Source organism: Eptatretus burgeri, chromosome 2 (genome assembly GCF_056783735.1).
Source record: "Eptatretus burgeri isolate ZD-2024b chromosome 2, Ebu_testis_v1, whole genome shotgun sequence".
Classification (NCBI taxonomy): Eukaryota; Metazoa; Chordata; class Myxini; order Myxiniformes; family Myxinidae; genus Eptatretus; species Eptatretus burgeri.
Window position 1 is genome coordinate 150224642 of NC_140962.1, and position 22427 is coordinate 150247068.

The window sequence follows — 22427 nt, forward strand, 5'->3', positions numbered from 1 at the left end:
TTGATATCAACCGTTGTGGAAAAAAATAGTCCCCGCGTCCCACGTTTCGTACACGTCTCGCAGGCCATGGCGGAACAGTCGTGTCAGTCGTCAAATTCAGGCTCAAAGACGGAAAGAAGAAATTCATCTTTCTCTCATTCACCGTCTGTCTGTCTGTTCCCAGGTACCGCAAAAACGGCTGAACCGATCGCCTCCATTTTGTGGTTGTGTAAACCTGGGACCCCTTGGAGTAAAATGGGCATAAATATAACAACATGACCCCCTTGAGGGCTCCCGGAGGGAGCGGGTGCTTCTCGTAAACATAACTTGATATTCACATTGATATCTATGACATATCATTATCACATATGACGTAATGCTTTGTGGAACTTATAATGTGACGTCACTGCACTTGGATCTGCCACATTCAATCAATTACCAAATGAGATGTACCGAGCGGTTTACACCAACACATCGAGCCAGCCAGAGGGTCGGGGTTCGTGTGTGTGTGTTAATGTGTTTGTGTGTGTGTGTGTATAAATGTATGTGTGTTTGTGTGTATGCATTTGTGTGAATGTATGCGTGTGTGTGTGTGTGTGTGTGTGTGTGTGTGTGTGTGTGTGTGTGTGTGTGTGTGTGTGTGTGTGTGTGTGTGTGTGTGTGTGTGTGTGTTTTTGACGAGGTGTCCCATATTTTATGAGATTTTTTTTTGTTTTATGAAAACCTTGTCGAGGCTCGTATGAGAGTGAACACACAACGCACATCAAGGGGGGCATGAGACAGGAGGGGAGGGAGTGGGAAGGACAAAATAGTGGGGAACAGAGACATTTGGAGATCGGTGGAAGGGAGAGGGATGGGACGGGGAACATGGGGAATAGAAGATGGACATGACAGGGATTTTCAGGAAGGAAAGCAGGAAATTTGAAGGAGGTGGGCTTGGGTGGATTATCGAGAGTTGAAACGATCGAGGATTTGGATGGGGGATGACAAGAGGTGGTGGTGAACAGATGTTTTGAAAGCCTGGAGGGAAGAATGGGAATGAATAGAGTGAGGGAGTTTATTCCAAAGGCGGGAAAAAAAAGGAATGAAAGAGTGAAGGTGAGTAGTGATTCATGCTTTTCGTAGTTTTACCAGAAGGGGGTTGTTGGCGGACCTTGAGCGCCCTGCGGAAATGTGGTGGGGATAAATCGCAGAGAGAGCAGGGGTGGCGAAGCTGGAGAGGAGAAGGTAGAAGACAGAAAGACCACCGAACAACCTGCGGTGATTGAGTGAGAGGCCCACAGACTCAGCCTCATTGCGGGAGATGCCAATGATCCGAAATGCCTTGGTTTCCACAGCGTGATGCCGAGATAGGTGGGAGGCAGGAGCACCAGCCCAGAGGGGAGAGTAGTACTCCATCAGGCTGCGGACAAAAGCTTTGTAAGTGGTCAGGAGCTCAGGTGGGCCGAGGAAGAACCTTGCATGACGGAGGATTCCCAGTCGGCGACTGGCTTTGGAGGCGAGGTTTGAAATGTAGTTTTCCCAGGAAAGATCATGGCAGATAGTGAGACCCAGAAGCTTGAAAGAAAGGACTTCTTCCAGAGGATTGTTGAGAAAGTGGATGGGGGGGGGGGTTCCAAACGGTCCTTTCGAAGAGACATCGTGAGAGTGTGAGATTTGTCCGGATTGAAAGACATGTTCCACGTGTTGGACCAGTTTGTGATTTTATCCAGATCAGCAGTGAGCGAAGAAGCTGCTGCTTGCCGGTCTGAGGGATGACCGATGGGATGGCAGAGGGTGGAGTCATCAGCAAAGAGATATAGAGGATTTTCCAGAGAGTCAGATAGATCATTGATGAAAACCAGAAAAAGAACAGGGCCCAGAACGCAACCTTGAGGAACTCCAGCCTGGACAGGAAGGGGGGATGAAAGAACTCCATTTAGGGCCACACGTTCACTGCGACAGGAGAGGAAGTCTGCGAGCCATGAGTGGAGATGGCCTTGGATACCATCGGAAGAGAGTTTGGTGAGCAGGGCAGGGTGCCAGACTGTGTCAAAAGCACCTGATATATCCAGGGATACGGCTCGGATTTCCTGTCTGGCATTGAGGGCTTCCATCCATTGTTGGGCGAGCAGAAGCAGCATATCCAGGGTAGAGTGACCTCAAATATGGAGAATATCTGGATATGGAGAAATATGGAGAATATCCAGCATATCCAGGGTAAGGTGGGTAGAGAAAGTGATGAGTTTCGGACATAAGATTTAGCTGCAAACACCAAGTTTAGGCATTCAGCTTTTTCACGTGCGGTATCAGCAGTGCTGCCATTTGAGGTAAGGGAGGGGATGGAGGGGGAACATACACCAGAAACAGATTTGTTTAGACGCCACCAGGATTTTGAGGAGGGAGAGAGGTTTGAGAGTTCAGACTTGAGATGAGAAAGATGTTGTTTTCTGGCTCTCCTGAGGGTAGATACACACTTGTTCCGAGCTTTATGGAACGAACTGAGATTGCCCTCAGTTGGGTTTGCTTTCCATGAGGCAAAGGCAAGTTGTTTCAGGACAACTGCCTCACCACAAGCTTCAGTGAACCAAGGGCGGGAGGAAGGGGAGGACAACTGAAGACGAGAGGGGATAAATCTGTGCATGAGGGAGAGCAAGTTTCTTTGTAAGAATTTCCAGGATGAGTTGATGTTGGAGAAAGTAGAGATAGGAGACCAGTGTGTAAGTTTGAGGGCTGCTTGGGGACCCTGCCAGTCAGCTTGAGTGAAATGCCAGACTCGACGGCGGTGAGGTGGTTCTCTGATAATAGCCAGAGAGATGTCCACTTTGACAAGGACATGGTCAGAAGAACCGATTGGAGCGAAGGAAGAGCAGCAGATATTGTCAGGGAAATTTGTCAAAATCAGATCCAGAAGAGATGGAGTACCATTGGTTGAGATCCGGGTAGGGAAGTTGACCGATTGAGTCAGTCCCAATGAGTCGCAGAAAGCTTTTGCTGAGGTGCCATGACCAGTGAGAGAGGTACCCACACCTAGCCAACTGGCAGGGTGACAATTGAAGTCGCCACATATGAGGAAGAGAGAGTTTGGATGAGAAGATAGAAGTTGGTCCATGCTTTCAGATAGTGAGGTGTAGATGGAGGCATCACTGTTAGGTGGACGGTGCAGTACACATATAAACACGAGGTGGGAGTTGAGGGGAAGCCGTAGCCAGAGGTATTCCTGGGGGGTGTGGGGGAGTGAGGGCAGTGCATGGAGAGTGAGGAATAGAGTCTTTGATGAAGAGAGCAACTCCTCCACCAGGGCGAGGCTCAGGTCTGTCAAACCAGAGGGGGGAGTAACCAGGGAGAGATACTTGTGAGTCAGACACGTCTTGGGGGAGGAAAGTTTCTGTTCGGCAGATTATGTCTGGTTTGTCAGTGGCAACCTGTATGGAAAGATCTGAAAGGTTTGAGCGAAGGCCCCGGATATTTGAGGTCCATACTTTTAATGAAGAGGTAGGGGAGGAGGCTTTGGTTGCAGGGGGTGGGAGTGGACGGGAGGGTAAGACAAGGGACAAAGGTGGGAGGTAAGGAGGGTTGTTGAAAGAGTGTGGGGGATTGCAGAATAGCTCGGGGAGGGGGCTGAATGAGGAGGAGAAAAGGCTCTGTGGTGCTGGGAGACAGGGGGACAAGAGAGGGGGAAGAAGGCAGTTGAGGATTTGAGGGGGTGGAGTGAAGAGATGGAGGTGAGAGGGTAGTGGAAGGAGGCAGCTTTGTGGATGGGAGGGGGGCAACTTTGGGTAGGATGAGTGAGGGGGATGAATGGTGGCAGAAAGGTGAGGGGGCAGTTTTTGAGAGAGGTGAGAGGGAGGCTTGGAGGGATAAGAGTGGGATGGTTGCTTTGAGAGTGAGAGTGAGGGGTGAGGGGAGTGAGTTGGCACTGAAGTTGGAAAAAAAGAATGGTTGATGGAAAGTGAACATTCATAGCAAACTGGGGTTTTTTTAAGTTTTAGGTCAGAGATGCGATTTATCACAGTTCTTGATGGATGCAATAAAGGCGAATTCAGAGAATGGAGAGAAGAGACGCCGTAACAATTGGATTTTTTAGGCAAAGCAAGAAGGAAAGGTCGAATTGAGAGCAGTCTGTTTAAATAGCAGAAGAGTCGTGCATTCTGATGCACTAAAGAGTACCACACATGTGAAAGAGGAAGATGAAGCATTATAAGAGATAAGAGATTGTCCCATTATTATGTTTTAACCCAAATTCACCACATCCTGTTCCATCCCTCCCAGGGATGTGATGATATTTGTTCTGTTTTTCATTCCGTTCTGTCAGATCTTGGTTTACGTCGGGATACGTTCCTGAAAAGTGTGACGAATATGAAAACAACGAAAATCAAAGCAAATTTTTCTCATAAGAATGAATGGAATAAGTGGGAGATGCGTTCGTCACGTCACAACAATGAGGGTCCCAGAGCCGTGAGGAGAGTTGGGGGTGCAGATGATGAAGGAAGAAGTGAGGGGAAGGACTATTCATTCATTTCTTGGAAGGACTTATTATTGGTTCCTTGGTCAGCCTGGTAATTAATTATTTGGTTATTCTGCAGCTTTGTTCTTTATTTCTTTCTTTTCCTTCTCTCATTCGCTTTGATCACTTTCTCTCCACTCTTCATTCCTTTTCGCAGCTTTCTTTCTCTTATTTTCTCCTCTCCACACACATCTTCGCACCAAGCCCTGCACACCTTCGCCTCAACCCAGTTGCTCGCCTTGCCACACGGTCACCTCACCGACAGCGTTCCCGCCAAAGCTGTGCATTCCATTCCGCGAGCCTGTACCATCTGGTACCCCAGGAAATGGGGAACGTGAACGGAGCGGACAGAGGAATCCGGGAGAGAGAGTGAAGAGAACGTGATGTTGACCATCGAGTCAGGTTCCTTGTGTCCATAATTTGACGTTCGTTGGAATTTTTTGGAGAGTAGCTAACCCCAACATTTTTGGAAAGCTTAAACAATACCAAAACAGAAAATCCATGTTTCACATTTTTTCAATGCATATAATGTGGTCAAATAGGTCGTTTTGGGGTAAAAACCCGTTTTTTTTATTTCAGCTCTGAAAATTCAAAATTAATCGCAAGCAAGCAACTGATGATGCATAATTGTTAACTCGAGGACAGTTCTTAATATATAATACATATATCTGTATTTTGAGCAATGGTTGCCATGGAAACGGCTATCATTTTGTCAAATTACCGTTTATTTTATGCATTGCTTTCAAATCTTGAAACAAGTAACGCATGAATATGGTGATCAGTGAAATGTACTTAATGTCAAATATGAGTTTGTAGCCAATTGGCATCACTGTCTCTGATGTCACTCGTCATTGCCATCGTCATCATCACTCTCGTGGTCATGCCGTTCAATGTTTGAGTCCTCGTCATTCTCACACGAAGTGCTGCACATGCAAACATCAGTGCATGTTAAGTTCTTGGCCCTGCAGGAACATCTCTGTGATGAACATTCTGTCTTGCACTGGCACCTTATAATCTCGCTAATTGCCTTTGGTGCAGGGAGAATGTCTGTTGTTGGTTTGAGTTGACCACTCGTGTCATTGTGGAAGCCATTCTTTAATGGATCAAGAAATGTTTGCTGAGAAATTGCTGCTTGACCCCAAACGTATGCCTGGATATGTACCCGCATGATATGCTGCCTCAGAGCACCGACAGTTGGTGGTAACTTGTCATTCTCAGCCATGTTCTTGCAGAAGAGATGCCACCGAAGTTCAGGGATGCTGGAAATATTGACACCACTTGGACAATAACCTGAACAGAGAAATCTTGCTAAAGTTGTGTGTTGGTCCTCTGACAGTTCAGCATCCTTCCAGAGCATAGCAAAGGCATCTACCATGTCGTCATCGGCCTTCAAGTAGCACTGGAACCATTTTGCCTTACCATGTCGAGCGAACGGCCCAGTATTATCAGCACCTGTAAATGCGTGGAAGGCTGGCAATGCCTGTGGTACAGAACGTCAATTTCATGTGCATCACTTGGCGCTATAGCAGTGCTCAATCGAGTCATAAAAACAGGGTTCTGAGCAACATCAACAGCTTCTCTCAGCGATTTTCCCGCACTGTCACTCCATACAAGGTAAATAGGTTGATCATCAGTCCTCTGGCAAAAGAAGCACAAAGCCTTGTCATTGGGGTCTGTGGATGACCGAGTGAATGGTGTGGAGGAGTTTCACGACTCCAGACATACTTCGGGCATTTTGCTCTTTCGACCTGGCCCTTTGGCGATATGCGACCCTGATGATAGTGCCTGATCATAATGAACCCTGGCACAACGAATTTGGTCCTTGTTAGTTGCGTTGGAATAGCATGTTCGGTGCCAGACAGCCTTCTCCTTTTGCAACAGTTCTGCTGACATCTCCTCTCATCTCTTTTGCTCTCTTTAGGTGGGAGGGGTTTCTTTTCTCTCCCCTCACCTCCTGATTGGACGAGGGGTTGTCGGACGACTCGTGGTCAGCCTCCCGATTGGCTGGGGCGTGCGTGTGGTGCTCGCTTTCAGCTCATTGGCTGGAGGAAACGGTCCATGCCCTTCCTTGGGGCGGAGCCTCGGTCGGAAGCGATGGAGGCTCTGCCCACGCCCTCAGCCAAATACATGTGGGCAATGGCGACCGGGTTGAATGAGGGATGGTGGCATTGTTGTGGTTGTTTAGATGTAATAAAAACCTTACTAAAAAATAACTAAGCACACACACGAAATTCCCATTAAACATAGGGGATGGATTCGAACTATAAACACATACTTTTCGAAATAACTGAACTAACTACGGGGACTCTGGCTGTTTGTGTGCAGAAGGTTTCCAAATCCATAACACTATCACCATGATAAACATGAGTGGACTGAGAGAGCTTCCCTTTGTCAAACCGATGTTCACACTTAACTCCTCCAACATCCTCGGACCAACAAAATCTCTCCCTTTCCTTTGTACACCACTTCCATCAACCTAATGTCTGCTTCCAACACTCCCATCCATCTCAATGTCACCATTCCCATCTCTCTCTGGACAGTGTCATCAGTCTTCTCCATGTCCACAAATCCAAATGCCAGTCACCTTGCACCTCCAAACTCTTCTCCATACCACCAGCTGTTTCAGAATGAACATCCCATCCATAATCCCCCTCCCCTTTCTATACCCCTGTTGCTCGTCACTGATTTTCATCTCCACATTCTTCCTTGCCCTCCCATCCAGAGTCCTCTTCAGTACTTTCATGACATGACTTGGGAATGTAATTCCTGTGTACTTCCCCAGATCTTGAACATTTCCCTTCATCTTCCATATCTACACAATTTCCGCTGTACTCCAATGCTCCGGAATGGAACTCTCTCTCTCTCATACAAAGAGGTTGTGGACAAAAAATGGAAAAACAAATGCAAAGTCACTTAATAGGGCATTGGGCCACCAAGTGTGGCCAATACAGCCTGTATGTGCCATGGCACAGTCCACCAGCATTTAGAATTCTGCAGGAGGGATGTTGCACCATTCTTCCAAGAGAAGGTCAATCAACTCACACCTGTTTGATGGAGGTGGAAAACGCTATCCCAGGCATTATTCCTGAATATCCCATAAATGCTCGATTGGGTTCAGATTTGTGATTGAGAAGGCAATGACGTATGGATAACATCAGTGTCATGCTCATCAAACCATTGAGCAACCACACATGCTCTGTGGAGGGGATCTTTTCTTGCAGCCATGCTCAGCATAATTTTAGGTAACCAGGTCTGTGCAGCACTTTTTATGCAGGACCCGAAGTATGCTGGGATGTTGTTTGCTTAATTAACACATGGGCCACACCTCTATGGAAGCCGTTGCTTGGTGTCTCTCATTTACACATGTGTTTCTACTTTTTTTTGTCCACCAGCTGCACATTCAACAGACTCTTCGTCCAACTGACTGACTTATACCTCTGCAATTAGCATATTTCTTCACGCCTCATTGAAGTCTGCTGCTCTTCACTTCTTCATCCTCTTTAATGCTGTCTTTCCCCTCTGCATAACACGGAAACTGCAGCTCACCGTTTTTTCCTCCCTGGTTAAACAGCCCCTTGAAATATCCTTCTTGTACCTTCAATACTGCCCCCCCCCTCCTCCTCTCTTTCACTCACCTCCCACCACCATCCTTAATCACCCTTCCCTCATTCTTGTCATTACTTCCCTCATCCCTGTCATGCGCCAACTTATAGATCTTCTTCTTCCCACCATCGTCTTTTAACTTGTTGTACACCTCTGCTTCCATATCATTCCTCACCTGATCCACACCTCTTCTGGCTGCTTTCTCATTTTAGCCATTCCGGTTCAGCAACTCTTCATCCGGTTGTCCCCTTGTATCGTTCATCTTCTCTTTCCTCTTTGAAACCTGCTTTTCACCAACTACCATCGCTACTTCTGACATCAACCATACCTGGTATCTATCCCTTGAAGATGCATCCTTTCCCGATGTCCTTCCAAACAAAGCTTCTACAGTTCCCCTAAATGCCTCTCTACACTTCTTCCACTCCTCCAAACCTTCAGCTTCTTCGCAAAGTTCCTCATACCTGGCTCTCATACCTGGATATTGTCCCTGCCCTTCCTCCACCTCATCGAGCGACCCCTGCTTTTAAATTCCCCCTTATCTTCATTCCTACAACAAACACCACAGGATTGTGCTGGGTGGTAACATGCTCTCTTTCCACCACCTTACAGTCCTTACTGTAAAGGACATGTAAGTGATGAAAGTGCACTAAATTGTCATTCTTTCCATATGTAGTTTGTTCAAAAAATTCACACAAATCATACTTCATTGTTTCCTTCCTTTGTACATTTGATTCATAAAATAAATTCTGAAACGTCAGGCATGGTAATTTTACCTGTTCCACTCGAGGATACTTGAATAGTCTTGTGTAACCTTGGATGTCTTTCTGACTTGTGTACAACGTCATGGTTTATAACTCGGTGATTATGCAGTACAACATTCACAATGATGAGGGTGTAAAAGTGAGGAAGATATAACAATATGAATATAAATGAGTGACATTCAAATAAAAACACATGATGCCTGACCCCAACACCAACCCCCTCCCTCCCAGATCGTTCGGCACTACTACGACCAAACACCACTCGTTCATTTTGTTCACGATAAAGAACATTTTTGATTTGTAATTTTCTGCATTACCATGACCTGTATACTTGGAGACAGTTCAACTAACTAATACCCTTCTGCTCCAAAACTAAAATGAATAAATGATTTTCATACAAAATGTTGCCTCATGGAAGAGGGAAGTGACAGAGGGAGAAGAAGCATCATACATCATCGGAGTGAGATGACAGGTGGACAACAAGCAAAAGAATGGATGAGAAGGAGAGGAGGCAAGGCAGTAACCTGGAAGTAATTAGGTTAGGTTTGGTCGGGTTAATGGGGGTAGAAAAGAAAGCATGTCGGGCTGGGCAATGGCATAATAATTGTGGTGCACTCCCAACTAAAAACTATGGAGGGCAGAGTGGGATTGAATCTGTCGGAAGTAGTTGCACAAACCGGAGAATAGAGGAACAGAGGATTGGAGTTGAGTGAAAAGCCTGTTTTGGGGGGAGTTTAATCGGGAGGGAGTTCATTGGATGAATGTTTCCCTCTTGGAGGAGCTCAGAGGGAGCTGGAGCAGAGGAAAGGCAGTAAATTTTAACTTGTGTATTTTGGTTTCCAGTTTGGTTTATCAGATCAACTTGAGATGTTCTTTCACCGACTATTCTAATGAATTCTGCTTCCACTATACCCCACATCAGTTTATTTGGAAGACAGTACTTCTGTTTCCAAATGGTAGTGGAGTGATTGTTACAAACAGAAACACATCTCTTTTATCATCGAGCTTTGTTTCAAATTTACCAAGTTTATTAATTCTGTGTTGGGAGATCCGGGTCTCAAAGGAAACTATTTGATCACATGCCTTCTCCTTTATGAAGCATTTCCTTTGAAAACATCTCTTCATGGTTTGATTTGTAATTGTCATCAATCTGAAAATGCCATTTGTTTTTGCCACATGGAATTGGCTTTTAGATTGATTTTTCAGTTTTTTGATTCATTACACAGTGTGGCATCCTGATGTGAGAAAAGCTTGGAGCCTGTGGCTTGTAAGGTCACTTGCACACCCAGCTTTCTGTCTTATTTGTGTGCAGGGTCAAGGCTCATGGAAGAGCTCGAACAGAGAACTGATCAGGATGCAACATAACAAAAGAAACAGCAGAAAGAGTGGTGGAATGTCACCAACAAGGCTGAGGGACAAAATCTGTCTGTCACGTGGTCTGCCAGCAACCCCCTTCTGGTGTTGCTGCTCACCTGCACTCATCCCTTCCCTTTGTCCCCCCCCCTCCTGTGGTGAATAAATATTGTTATGTTTGTGGGGTAGATGGAGGAATTTCATCGAAAAGGTCGGGTCGTTTCAAGTCGCTTGGTTCGTGGATGTGCAGGAGACATCTCGATGTAACTTAATTAGGGAGACTGTGAGCTCAAGTGTTACGTGTCACCACATGGTGGGGGTGGTTGGGTGCTCTGTTAAATTAGATAAAGTTTAAGGATAATTTCTCCCAGTATATTGTTGCGAATTCGCACCCGCCGGCATGCGATCGGCCGCTCGACTCGAATGGCGGCCGCCTCGCCCACCGGACGGACAATTCTGTAGTGACCCTCCGGGAACTATCGCCCAGAGCCAGTCACGGGTGGGCCTTTCGACCTCACACAATCGTGCCAATCGGCCACCCGCGTCGGATAGGGTTGTTCGCCAAACTCGACCTACCTCAGTACCCACGCGGATGGTAAACCGGGCGATCGTACCTCGCCGCAGGCCGACTCCGGACACGAACCGATTAAGCGGTCCGTCCCGTGCTATCGGAATAACCGAGCAGTGTTTTCGTCGGCCTCGACGGTTCCAATTAATTATCGGGCGTATTAAGCCCACTACGAACCCTTTACGTGGAGCAAGATGGAGATTCAAATGAAGGAAAGGACGCAGCGAAACGGGGAACAATTCAACATAATGCACTTTATTTACACGACACACGGAGAGCACACATATACAGCCAAACAGTCAGAACGCACATATATCAATTTAAAACAAAAACAACAATGCAGAGCTACGACCGAATACGCAAACACACGGAAACACTTATACAGTTTTACTTTACAAGACACGGCGCCACAAGATCCATACAAAAACCCCGAAAATAAAAAGGTGACTTCCCTTTTGGGCCGTCGAGTCCCTCTCCGACGTCCGTCGACGTGGTCCCGTCTGGCCGCGACTCCGTGCCCGAGCGTGGTAGGTGAGGCCTCTCCGGCGTGCTTCGCGCCAGCACGTGTTGGCCGCTCAACGCCACGGATGGAGTTTTCGGCGCTATCCCAGCGCTGATAGAGGGGGGGGAAACGTGGATGCCCGAGGTCGGGAGGGGGGAATGGCGGACGCTCCTTGGAGGGGGGAATGGCGGACGCTCCTTGGGGTCTTGGAACCGCACCACAGCAGACCAGGCCAGCATCCACTAGCAAGAGAAGAGGACGAGCGAGCCGGAAGACAGGAAGAGGGCAAGAGCAACCACCAAACCTGCTCCGCCCGTGTCAGACTTTTTATATCCAGGAGCTCCGCCCTGTTGCTCCGCCCGTTCTTTGCTCCACCCCCCTTCGAGGCGCTTCGAGAAAGGTCTCGAAGAGGGGCATTCCTCCTCCCTGGCCGCGTCACACCGCGCATCTACCAAAGATGCCCCACCCCGCTTCTCCTCCCTCACACCAAGCGCGGAGAAGAATGGCGCGAAAAACAGGCGGGAAAAGCCCACCGAGCGTCCTCGTTGGTTTTTGTTTGAAATAAAAGATAGAAAAAGAAAAACGACTGACTCAAAGCGTCGCAGCCCGAATGAATCACATTAATTCCCTCTAAACAACGGATTTGGGGCTAAATACACATGTACTTAAGAGATACCTCATCTACGGGACCTGGATAGTGGTTTGCGAATTTCCACAGCCGTAACAATATGATGACCCCCTGTGACCTTTTCCTTTGTCTTTGCCTTTCCAAGATGGCAATAAAATAGGAACTGTCCTTAAAACAACACCAACCAAGCCGCACTTCCAAGCAGGCAAGAAACCCAGCCTCCAGGCATAACAACTAGCAAACCACACCCCTGGAGTGAATGATTAATGGGCGTGACCTCAGAGAGAGGAGAGTTAGGTTTGGAGCGGGACAGAAGCGATTGAGGAAAGATGTCGGTTGGAAGAGAAGGGCATTATGGCTGGCTTCCCCTCTACACAGTGAAGAAGGCTGCACGATTCTCTTGTTCGTGCTGAGGCGAGTTGGCTTGCGCGATGGAGTAAGACGCTTGCAAACTGTGATTATTACCGACCGTAACAAACTGTGATTATTACATACCGACCGTAACGAACCGTGATTGTGACACACCGACCGTAACGAACCGTGATTATTACACACCGACCGTAAGGAACCGTGATTATTACACACCGACCGTAAGGAACCGTGATTATCACACACCGACCGTTACGAACCGTGATTATTACACACCGACCGTAATGAAACCAACCCACATGGGGTGGGGATTGCGGTATGACCGGATGCTATTTTCACTTTTGACCTTAAAGGTCATTTTTGGGGTCATTAAGGGCTCATGTGGTCCAAATAAGTATCATTCACACAAATTTTGCTTCATCTTCAAAATGTGAAATCAAACAGTGAGAACTTTCCCAGTTCTAACTTCATACTGGGCCTCAAACAATCTTTATCTGATGGTTCATGATACTCAGTCCATTTTGAGCCGACATGCATAATCCTGGTAGCAATGCATTATGGGAAAATTCAAAATGGCGGTCCTGAGGGGGCAGGAAGAATAGCATTTCCTCGGGGTTTTTTTCTTCTGGATGAATCGATATTTTCTGACAATATTATACTGCATCATCACAGTAGATGTTTAAGATAGACATCAACTCAAACATGCTGAACAGGATCAGTTTTCTACTTTCAGGGGGTAGAAAGTTAGGGGAAAAGGTAAAAGATAAGGGAATAAGATCTACACAAATGTGCATTTTCCGACATCTTTCTGAGTCGAACCTTCTTTAACAATTGATGAACTATTTGTTTACTATCACAGAGGTATGGTAGCAGACATACCGATGTTGTTCTTTTTCCCCACCATCGTTCCAGCAGTGAGATATTCATTCACACCTCGACTGCAGCACCATCTCTGCAGTTCTGAAACACATCGCTCCATCTCGACCGAGTGAAGAGCCTTATGTACAGTATTTACAGGGTCATATGGTAATTCACATATGTTTTGTTTGAGTTTGTTGAACTGGGTAATTTACATGTACTTCTCTTCCTTTATTTACAGAGTGAACATCGTTGATGATAATCCTATTATTTGGCTGAAGACATGGAGCCTGGAGAATGTCATCAAGCACAAAAGCCAACTTAGAAATATGGACTCCACATGCTGCTTCTTCTGCCAGAAATCTTCATCCGAGTCAGAAGATGAGAGTGGTGGTGCGATGGACCTCGACCAATCTAACTTTTTCCAGATGGTGCATGTTGCCCTTGAGAATAGGCAGGATATGATGGATGCCCCGGGACATTCTCGTACTTGGAACGGGATTGATCGAGAACATGTTGAGCAGTTGATCCCAGACAATCTTTATCTGTTCCTCCACTTGTTGTTTGGGGGCAGAGACGTGGTACATGAAGGCATGGAAGATATTGATGTCAAAAGAAAGGTGTGCAACTTTGCACAGGACATTGTATATGGAGTATCAAACGGTCGCAAGCTAACCCCAAAGCACATCGGACTCGGTCATGCTGTTCACCAGGCCGCGTGATCAGAAGCCCTGATGCATCTTCGACATACTGATAACCACACCATTGGTATAGAGACTGTTCAGCGAATAGACACCAACATAGCTGATAACATACTCGAGAGACACACACGGAACGGAGATGTGTCTGTCCCAGACAATATCATTTAAGACCGGATGACCCATTGCTCATGTGAAAATATCAATGTGCTGGAGGCAACACTCGATGGAAAGAATACCTTTCATCGTACACAGATAGTTGTATGGTAAAGAGGTGCTCCCCCAAAGCTGACATGTGAACACGACTGTAAATGTGTACATTGGTTAATTGATGGGTGATGAAAGGTGCCATGCATGTAGACAAATGACCAGATTTCATGAAGTTTAACTTGCAGAACTAGATTCTTAGAAAAATGTAATTTTGTGCTGCACTTTGTGATGAATTAATCTGTAAATTGAAAATTAAACAGTCGATACATCACGTTGTATTGATCGAGGTGATGAGACAAAGATTTCATCTGAAAGATGTGAAAAGAAGTGGTCAGTCTGCAGTTTATCATGAAAATGGCCATTTTGACATTCTGGACCTGGAAATGACCAAGGTTAAAAGCAACGATGGCATCCGCCCACACCTTCTTCCCCACACTCTCTCTCTATCTTGTGCAGCCTATTGCTGCTGGTTGCATCATTGCTTGGGACGCGGCGATGCCGCTGATGCAGTGTCCCCCTTACCAGTACACTGGTGCTCATTTTGCCGACCTCGGAAGGACGACAGGCTGAGTCAACCTCCTGGTGTATTTTTTTAATTCAGCGGCCAACGAGGATTGAACTCAGGACCCTCAGATCCCAAGCCGCCACCCGAACCACGAAGCGAACACCAGGCTTTTCCCCACACGAAAGACAATCGATCTAGCATAGATTCCAGATATTAACAGAACAAATGGCGTGGAAAGTCAAAAATCAGGTCTTGGCTGGTCTACTGTGGGACAGAAATCGGCAAAATGTCCAATGAACAAATGCTATAGTAAATACCTATTTTGAGGAGCAACCCCCCCCTTCCCCTCACCATAAACCCACTTAGACCCCAATTATTAAAAATAGCGTGAACAAACTTTAGTGCATCACAGGTGATGAAGATTATGGTCAAGTTTCATTGAAATTGTGTGTGTGGTTTCGGAAAAGAAAGCAAACGGCTATTTTGGGCGGAAACCCCCGATATATATATATATATATATATATATATATATATATATATATATATATATATATATATATATATATATATATATATATATATATATATATATATATATATATATATATATATATATATATATATATATATATATATATATATCCATCCAGCCTGGTGTTGGCGCAGTGGTTAGGGCAGCGGCTTGGGATCCAAAAGGTCCTAAGTTCAAGCCCCGTTGGACCACTGAATTAATACACCAGGAGGTTGACTCAGCCTGTCATCCTTCCGAGGTCGGCAAAGTGAGTACCAGTGTACTAGGCCCGGTGTATGCCCCAGTTAGAATTGGTGTACCATATCCCTGTGTCGTAAGCGGCGACCAGGGTTGCGTCAGGAAGGGCATCCGGCGTAAAATCTGTGCCAAATCACGATGCGGATCATAACGGATGATCCACTGTGGCGACCCCGAATGGGAGCAGCCGAAAGAAGAAGAATATATATGAATATATATATATATATATATATATATATATATATATATATATATATATATATATATATATATATATATATATATATAAATATATAAATATATATAGATATATATATATATATATATATATGTATAAGTACAGAAAGACAGAAAGACAGAAAGACAGAAAGACAGAAAGACAGAAAGACAGAAAGACAGAAAGACAGAAAGACAGAAAGACAGAAAGACAGAAAGACAGAAAGACAGAAAGACAGAAAGACAGAAAGACAGAATGACAGAATGACAGAAGGACAGAAAGACAGAAAGACAGAACGACAGAAAGACAGAAAGACAGGAAGACAGAAAGACAGAAAGACAGAAAGAAAAAAAGACAGAAAGAGAGAAAGACAGAAAGACAGAAGGACAGAAAGAGAGAAAGACAGAAAGACAGAAAGACAGAAAGACAGAAAGACAGAAAGACAGAAAGACAGAAAGACAGAAAGACAGAAAGACAGAAAGACAGAAAGACAGAAAGACAGAAAGACAGAAAGACAGAAAGACAGAAAGACAGAAAGACAGAAAGACAGAAAGACAGAAAGACAGAAAGACAGAAAGACAGAAAGACAGAAAGACAGAAAGACAGAAAGACAGAAAGACAGAAAGACAGAAAGACAGAAAGACAGAAAGACAGAAAGACAGAAAGACAGAAAGACAGAAAGACAGAGAGGAGAGAGAGACGAACCCAGGTATCGTGCCCCGGAAAGGTGCCTTTGAGGACACATGCACAGATCATCTCTGGGCCCGTTGCAGAATCAGTCGAGGTTTGCTGGAAACTTCTCCACATACTCAGGTGAAAAAGAGAGAGTCCAGGAGCAGTTGGGTGTGACTGGGTCACCAATGATACAGTCCTCTCCAGCCCCCCCTCCTCCTCTGTGGTGTAACTTGGAGCAGGAATTTGGAATTTCTTCACGTTGTCAGTGATGGCTCAAATGGTCACAGACAAAGGTGTTGGGGACACATGACTTGGAATGAAACAGAATTGATATCTTTAACCATTATTTATTAATTAGATACCAGATACACCATGTGATCAAAATAATGTGGACACCTGCTGATCCAATATCTCATTCCAAAATTATGGCCATTAATACAGAGTTGGTCCCCCCCTTTTGCTGCTATAACAGCCTCCACTCTTCTGGGAAGGCTTTCCACCAGATCTTAGAACATTGCTGCAGGGATTTGCTTCCATTCAGCCAAAAGAGCATTGGTGAGGTCAGGCACTGATGTTGGGCGATTAGGTCTGGCTCGCAGTCTGCATTTCAATTCATCCCAAAGGTGTTCGATGGGGTTGAGCTCAGGGCTCTGTACATGCCAGTCAAGTTATTCCACACCGATCTGGACAAACTATTTCTGTATGACCTCACTTTGGGCACGGGGAATTGTCATGCTGAAACAGGAAGGGGCCTTCCCCAACTGTTGCCACAACGTTGGAAGCACAGAATAGTTTATAATGTCATTATATGCTATAGCGTTAAGATTTCCCTTCACTGGAACTAATGGGCCGAGCCCAAAGCAAGAAAAACAGCCCCAGAATATTATTCCTCCTCCACTGAACTTTGCAGTTGGCACTACGCATTCGGGCAGGTAGCGTTCTCCTGGCATCCACCAAACCCACATTCGTCCATCAGACTGTCAGATGGTGAAGCGTGATTCATCACTCCAGAGAACGCGTTTCCACTACTCCAGAGTCCAATGGCAGTGAGCTTTACACCACTCCAGCTGATGCTTGGCATTGTGCATGATGATCTTCGGCTTGTGTGCAGCTGCTCTGCCATGGAAACCCATTTCATGAAGGTCTCAATGGATTGTTTTTGCTGATGTTGCTTTTAGAGGCAGTTTGGAACTTGGTAGTGAGTGTTGCAACCGATGAGACGATTCTTCCACGCTACGTGCTTCAGTTCTCGGCAGTCCTGTTCTGTGAGCTTGTGGCCTACCACTTCGCGTCTGAGCTGTTGCTCCGAGACATTTCCATTTCACAAAAAGAGCACTTACAGTTGACTGGGGCAGCTCTGTCAGGGCAGAAATTTGATGAACTGACTTGTTGGAAAAGTGGAATCCTGTGACGGTGCCACGTTGAAAGTCACTGAGCTCTTCAGTTCGGCCTTTTCCACTGCCAATGTTTGTTTGGGTTTTGGTGGCAATTAATTATTCCCTTTTTACAGGTGATTGCCTCCCCCACTCCTGGTTTGGTAGTTGTTGATTTGTATCCGTTCTGTTTCATTCCCAGCTTCCTCTTCCTCGTCTTGCTGTGTTTCATTCACCTTGTGTGCCGATTCTTCACCCCCATGTGTCCTTCTCCCCCTCCCTTTATCTCACTCTCACTTCTACTCTGCTGTTCATATCCACCCCCCCCCTTTTTCCAGTTCATCCCTTCCATTCTATTCTTTTGCTCTTCCATAAGCCTCGACCATTTAATCAAAATTTAAAAAATTGATTTTTGTTTTTGTTTTTCCTCCCAGAGAGATGTAAACCCAAATTCTCAAATTGATGGGATGAGTTAAACCCATTCCCTCTTGGAGCAATGGATGGTGTTCATATCCACTCCCTCGTTGGCAGGGATCAGTGGTTAAAGCACATGTACCGCACCATGTGTGCAGGTGAAATATGTATTCAGGTAAACTTTGCAAGTTGTTTCCCCACCCTCGGAGATGGATACATTCCGTGCCCCCTCCTGACCCTGAGTACCCCCCCCACCCCCATCGTGTGTAATATTTGGTGGAGATCGAACATTCATTCTCCACAGTACAAGGTCCATCCATCCATCCACACGTACAGAGAAATGGAGTATTACCACGTGATTGAAATTCCGATCCACACCCAGTTAAACCCCGTTTATAACGTGTGTCCCAACATTTCTGATCGATTCCTTGAGTGAAGTGGATCAAGTTGTAAAGACCATTGTTGGATCCCTGGTTTAAACGTGTACACCAGACAATGACTGAAGTGTCGTGGAGTTTGATTCCCTGTCCTGTGATTGACAAGGATTTGTTTTCACTAATCACCCTCTCGGGCCCCTAACATCCACTTCTTGTTTCCAAGATGGACGATGTCAGTTTCATTCTCCAAACCGAGACCCATTTCAGGGATAAAATATTTCAAATGTACAAAGATACCGATTAATATTCCGTGTTATTTATAGAAACCTGTTTGTGAGATCCACATTAATATCTGATCGATCTGAGAAATCACATTCACATTCCCTTTGATGATCCTTACCTCGTTATCCCAAGGTTTGTGTCGTTTACCTGATGTGTGCAATATATTAAACTGCAACAACCACTACTAAACAAAAGTTAAAAAGTTAACTTTGAATGAAACACAAGTTTGAAAGAAGAAGAATAACCCGTGTTGTTTGGTGATCAGAGTGAAGAGTTAAAGTTCATTTCACATCAAATAAGATAAACAATTAACTTATTTAATGATATAATCTTTATTATAATATAAATATTAATCAGTAATCACATCATCATGAACAAGGAAATGATTTTATTAATTTGAACCCAAAATAACCTTCAGTTTGGACATTTCATGAAATAAACTTTCATCACGAACTGAACGGAATGATTAGAGAAACCGGACGGAACCACCAACGTGGTAATGAACCCCAATAGCGGGTTTAACGGGGTCCATGAAGTTCCCCCTGAACACGTGCAGGACCCGCGAGTCCCCAAAACACGTCAACTCTCCCGCCTCGCAATCCAAGAAGAACCCAAACCGTTCAGGATTCCCCGACACGGGCAGGGGGGTACAATGATCGTTGTGACGTGTGTAGTATCTATTGTTATATTTCAATAAACACCAAGACTCGGGATTCACTCCCAACCCACTCCCTTCCCCTTTCCTCCTCATGGAGTTTAAACAGATTCCGATTCTGCACAAACGACTCAAACTCACATCAACCTCCCAGTAGTGACGGCCCGACGAGAAACTCTCAGAGGAAACAACTTGAAAGGAAAAATCAAACCGATCAGGGTGTTCTGGATACGGTTGTTCGGTCCTGGTTCGAGTCGCCGTCCTGAGGTCCCGGGAGATCTTGATCCGTGGATGTGCTGAGTTTGGGTCCAGGCTTGGGGTCCGTCCATCTGGGGATAAGAGATGGGGTCACGGACATTGTTAGACAAATGGACAAACACAAATACATTTATCCTATTGGGTATCGTGGTTCCCACAAGAAAGAGGTGTTTCTTTTGGGGGGTATGTGCTTGCACACGGGAAACACCGATGGGTCCGGGGGAAGGTGCCACAGTCACATGACGCCATGAAAACTCCTCTCCAACACAGAACTCCCATTTACACTTTGAAAGATGGAGGAGCATTTCATGTTTCGTGTCATTGTAAGCGGGAAGGCTATTCTGGGGAAGAGGAAGGGGTGAGCTGGGGGGGGGCGGGTGGGTGAGTATTGTGTGGACTGTGGAGTAAGGCATTGTTTGGGGGTAAAGGACTGCATGAAACGTCACAAATAAGAATAAAATAAGTGTGTCACGTGACGTGTGCAACTCCAAACAAACCAGTGAAACGGAAATTAAAACGTTTTTATTACTGATAACAAAACCACTGAAGATGTATTTTCACTTCAATCTCCCCTCTGGTGAAAGAAGAAACATTGAGGGGAAACATCTTATGAAGGTGTTCACTCCCTCACTTTCTGTTAAAAATTGGGGTAGTGAATTGCAGAAACAAACCCTACAACAGCAATAAGCCCTGCCCTCTATCCTACAGAAGGGGCTTAAACACAGCACGTGTCTGTCTGCCAATGCGTATCGGCCCCAAAGGGGCTTATCTGATCTCCACCAAATTTTGTACATCATAGGGGTAATCATGGTCACGTCAAGGTTACAAAATAACCACTTTCCCCTCCATCACAACATTGGGGAGATTATGCAATTTTCCCCCTGTGCACGTGATCCACTGAACACTGCCGGGGTGGGGAAATTAATTTGCCCCCAAGCCCCCCCGCCCCCAGGATCTTTCTGGTATTGTAAATTAACAATAATGAGTAATTGACATTTACACAATAAATGCAGTTGTGTGGGTCTAACTTGTATTCATTTTTTATTATTTATTTTAGTTATTAGCCCCTCATTGGGGTCACCCCTTTTGGGGTTTATATTTTGGGTCCAGTCCGTCCGTCCGTCAATCTAGATCCTCTTCCCTCACATTACTGGATGGATTTATTTCATGTTCGGTAAATGTATGTAATAATATCTGCATGTCAAATGATCATGGGATCGGAACCAAAAGTCATGGGACACACTGTTATATTTGCCAATTTCTAATCCAGGATTGGAAATATCACTGGGAACTATTATTTATATACATTTTATCCCAACAACCAACACACAATGATGAAATATTTATTTATATACACTTTATCCCCACCACCAAGACATGATGAAATATTTACATGTATACACATTATCCCCACTACCAAAACATGATGAAATATATATATATATATATATACATATACATATATACATATACATACATATATATATATATATATATATATATATATATATATATATATATATATATATATATATATATATATATATATATATATATACATATATATACATATATATACATATATACACACACACACACACACACACACACACACACACACACACACACACACACACACACACACACACACACACACACACACACACACACACACACACACACACACACACACACACACACACACACACACACACACACACTTTATCCCCACGACTAAGACTTCTTCTTCTTTCGGCTGCTCCCGTAAGGAGTCGCCACATCAGATCATCCGTCTCCATTTCGCTCTATCCTCCACATCTTCCATTGACACTCCAACCACCCGCATGTCCGCCCTCACAACATCCATGAACCTCTTCTTTGGCCTTCCTCTTCTCCTCCTACCTGGCGGCTCCATCCTCAGCACCCTTCTCCCGATATACTCCGTTTCCCTCCTGCGCACATGTCCAAACCATCTCAATCTCACCTCTCTCACTTTGTCTCCAAATCGTCCTACCTGCGCTGTCCCTCTAATATACTCATTTCTTATCCTATCCATCCTCGTCACTCCCAACGAGAATCGCAGCATCTTTAACTATGCCACCTCCATCTCCGCTTCCTGTCTTTTTCTCAGCGCCACCGCCTCCAAACCATACAACATAGCTGGTCTCACTACCGTTTTATATACTTTCCCCTTCACTCTTGCAGCTACCCTTCTGTCACAAATCACTCCTGCAACTCTTCTCCACCCACTCCATCCTGCCTGCACTCTCTTTTTCACTTCTCTCCCAGACTCTCCGTTACTTTGGACAATTGATCCCAAGTATTTAAACCCATCCACCTTCCCCACCTCAACTCCTTGCAACCGCACCATACCACCACCCTCCCTCTCATTTACGCACATGTACTCCGTCTTACTCTGACTGACTATCATTCCCCTTTTCTCCAGTGCGTACCTCCACCTCTCAAGGCTCCCCTCAGCCTGCTCCCTACTCTCCCTACATATCATGATGTCATCCACGAACATCATAGTCCATGGAGACTCCTGTCTGATCTCATCCGTCAACCTGTCCATCACCATTGCAAACAGGAAAGGGCTCAAAGTCGATCCTTGGTGCAATCCCACCTTCACCTTAAACCGGTCTGTCATTCTAACCGCACACCTCACCGCTGTCACACTCTCCTCATACATATCCTGCACCATCCTCACATACTTCTCCACCACTCCCGACTTCCTCATACAATGCCACAACTCCTCTCTTGGCACCCTATCATAAGCTTTCTCTAAATCCACAAACACACAATGTAACTCCTTGTGGCCTTCCCTATACTTCTCCATCAACATTCTCAAAGCAAACATCGCATCTGTGCTGCTCTTTCCTGGCATAAA

General features: G+C 45.3%; 2 protein-coding genes and 1 long non-coding RNA gene across 8 annotated transcripts in view; 2 read left to right on the forward strand and 1 right to left on the reverse strand.

The window, feature by feature from the left end:
• The window catches only part of LOC147033531 (E3 ubiquitin/ISG15 ligase TRIM25-like), a 472162-nt gene that overhangs the window by 255496 nt on the left and 194239 nt on the right, over window positions 1-22427 (forward strand). The window lies entirely within an intron of this gene.
• On the forward strand, window positions 65-13780 carry LOC147033535 (uncharacterized). The gene is made up of 4 exons (XR_015051573.1): window positions 65-163; window positions 4623-4867; window positions 13162-13251; window positions 13349-13780. It is a non-coding gene; the product is annotated as an uncharacterized LOC147033535 (long non-coding RNA).
• LOC147033536 (E3 ubiquitin-protein ligase TRIM39-like) overlaps window positions 19001-22427 on the reverse strand; it is a 136147-nt gene continuing 132720 nt past the window's right edge. For 2 of the 3 annotated variants that reach the window (XM_085855065.1, XM_085855057.1), the window contains one exon: window positions 19001-19611. In XM_085855065.1, coding sequence (XP_085711191.1) covers window positions 19094-19611 — 518 coding nt within the window. In that variant the 3' untranslated portion in view covers window positions 19001-19093. The remainder of the gene's footprint in view (window positions 19612-22427) is intronic. The other variant, XR_015051283.1, reaches the window with a different exon arrangement.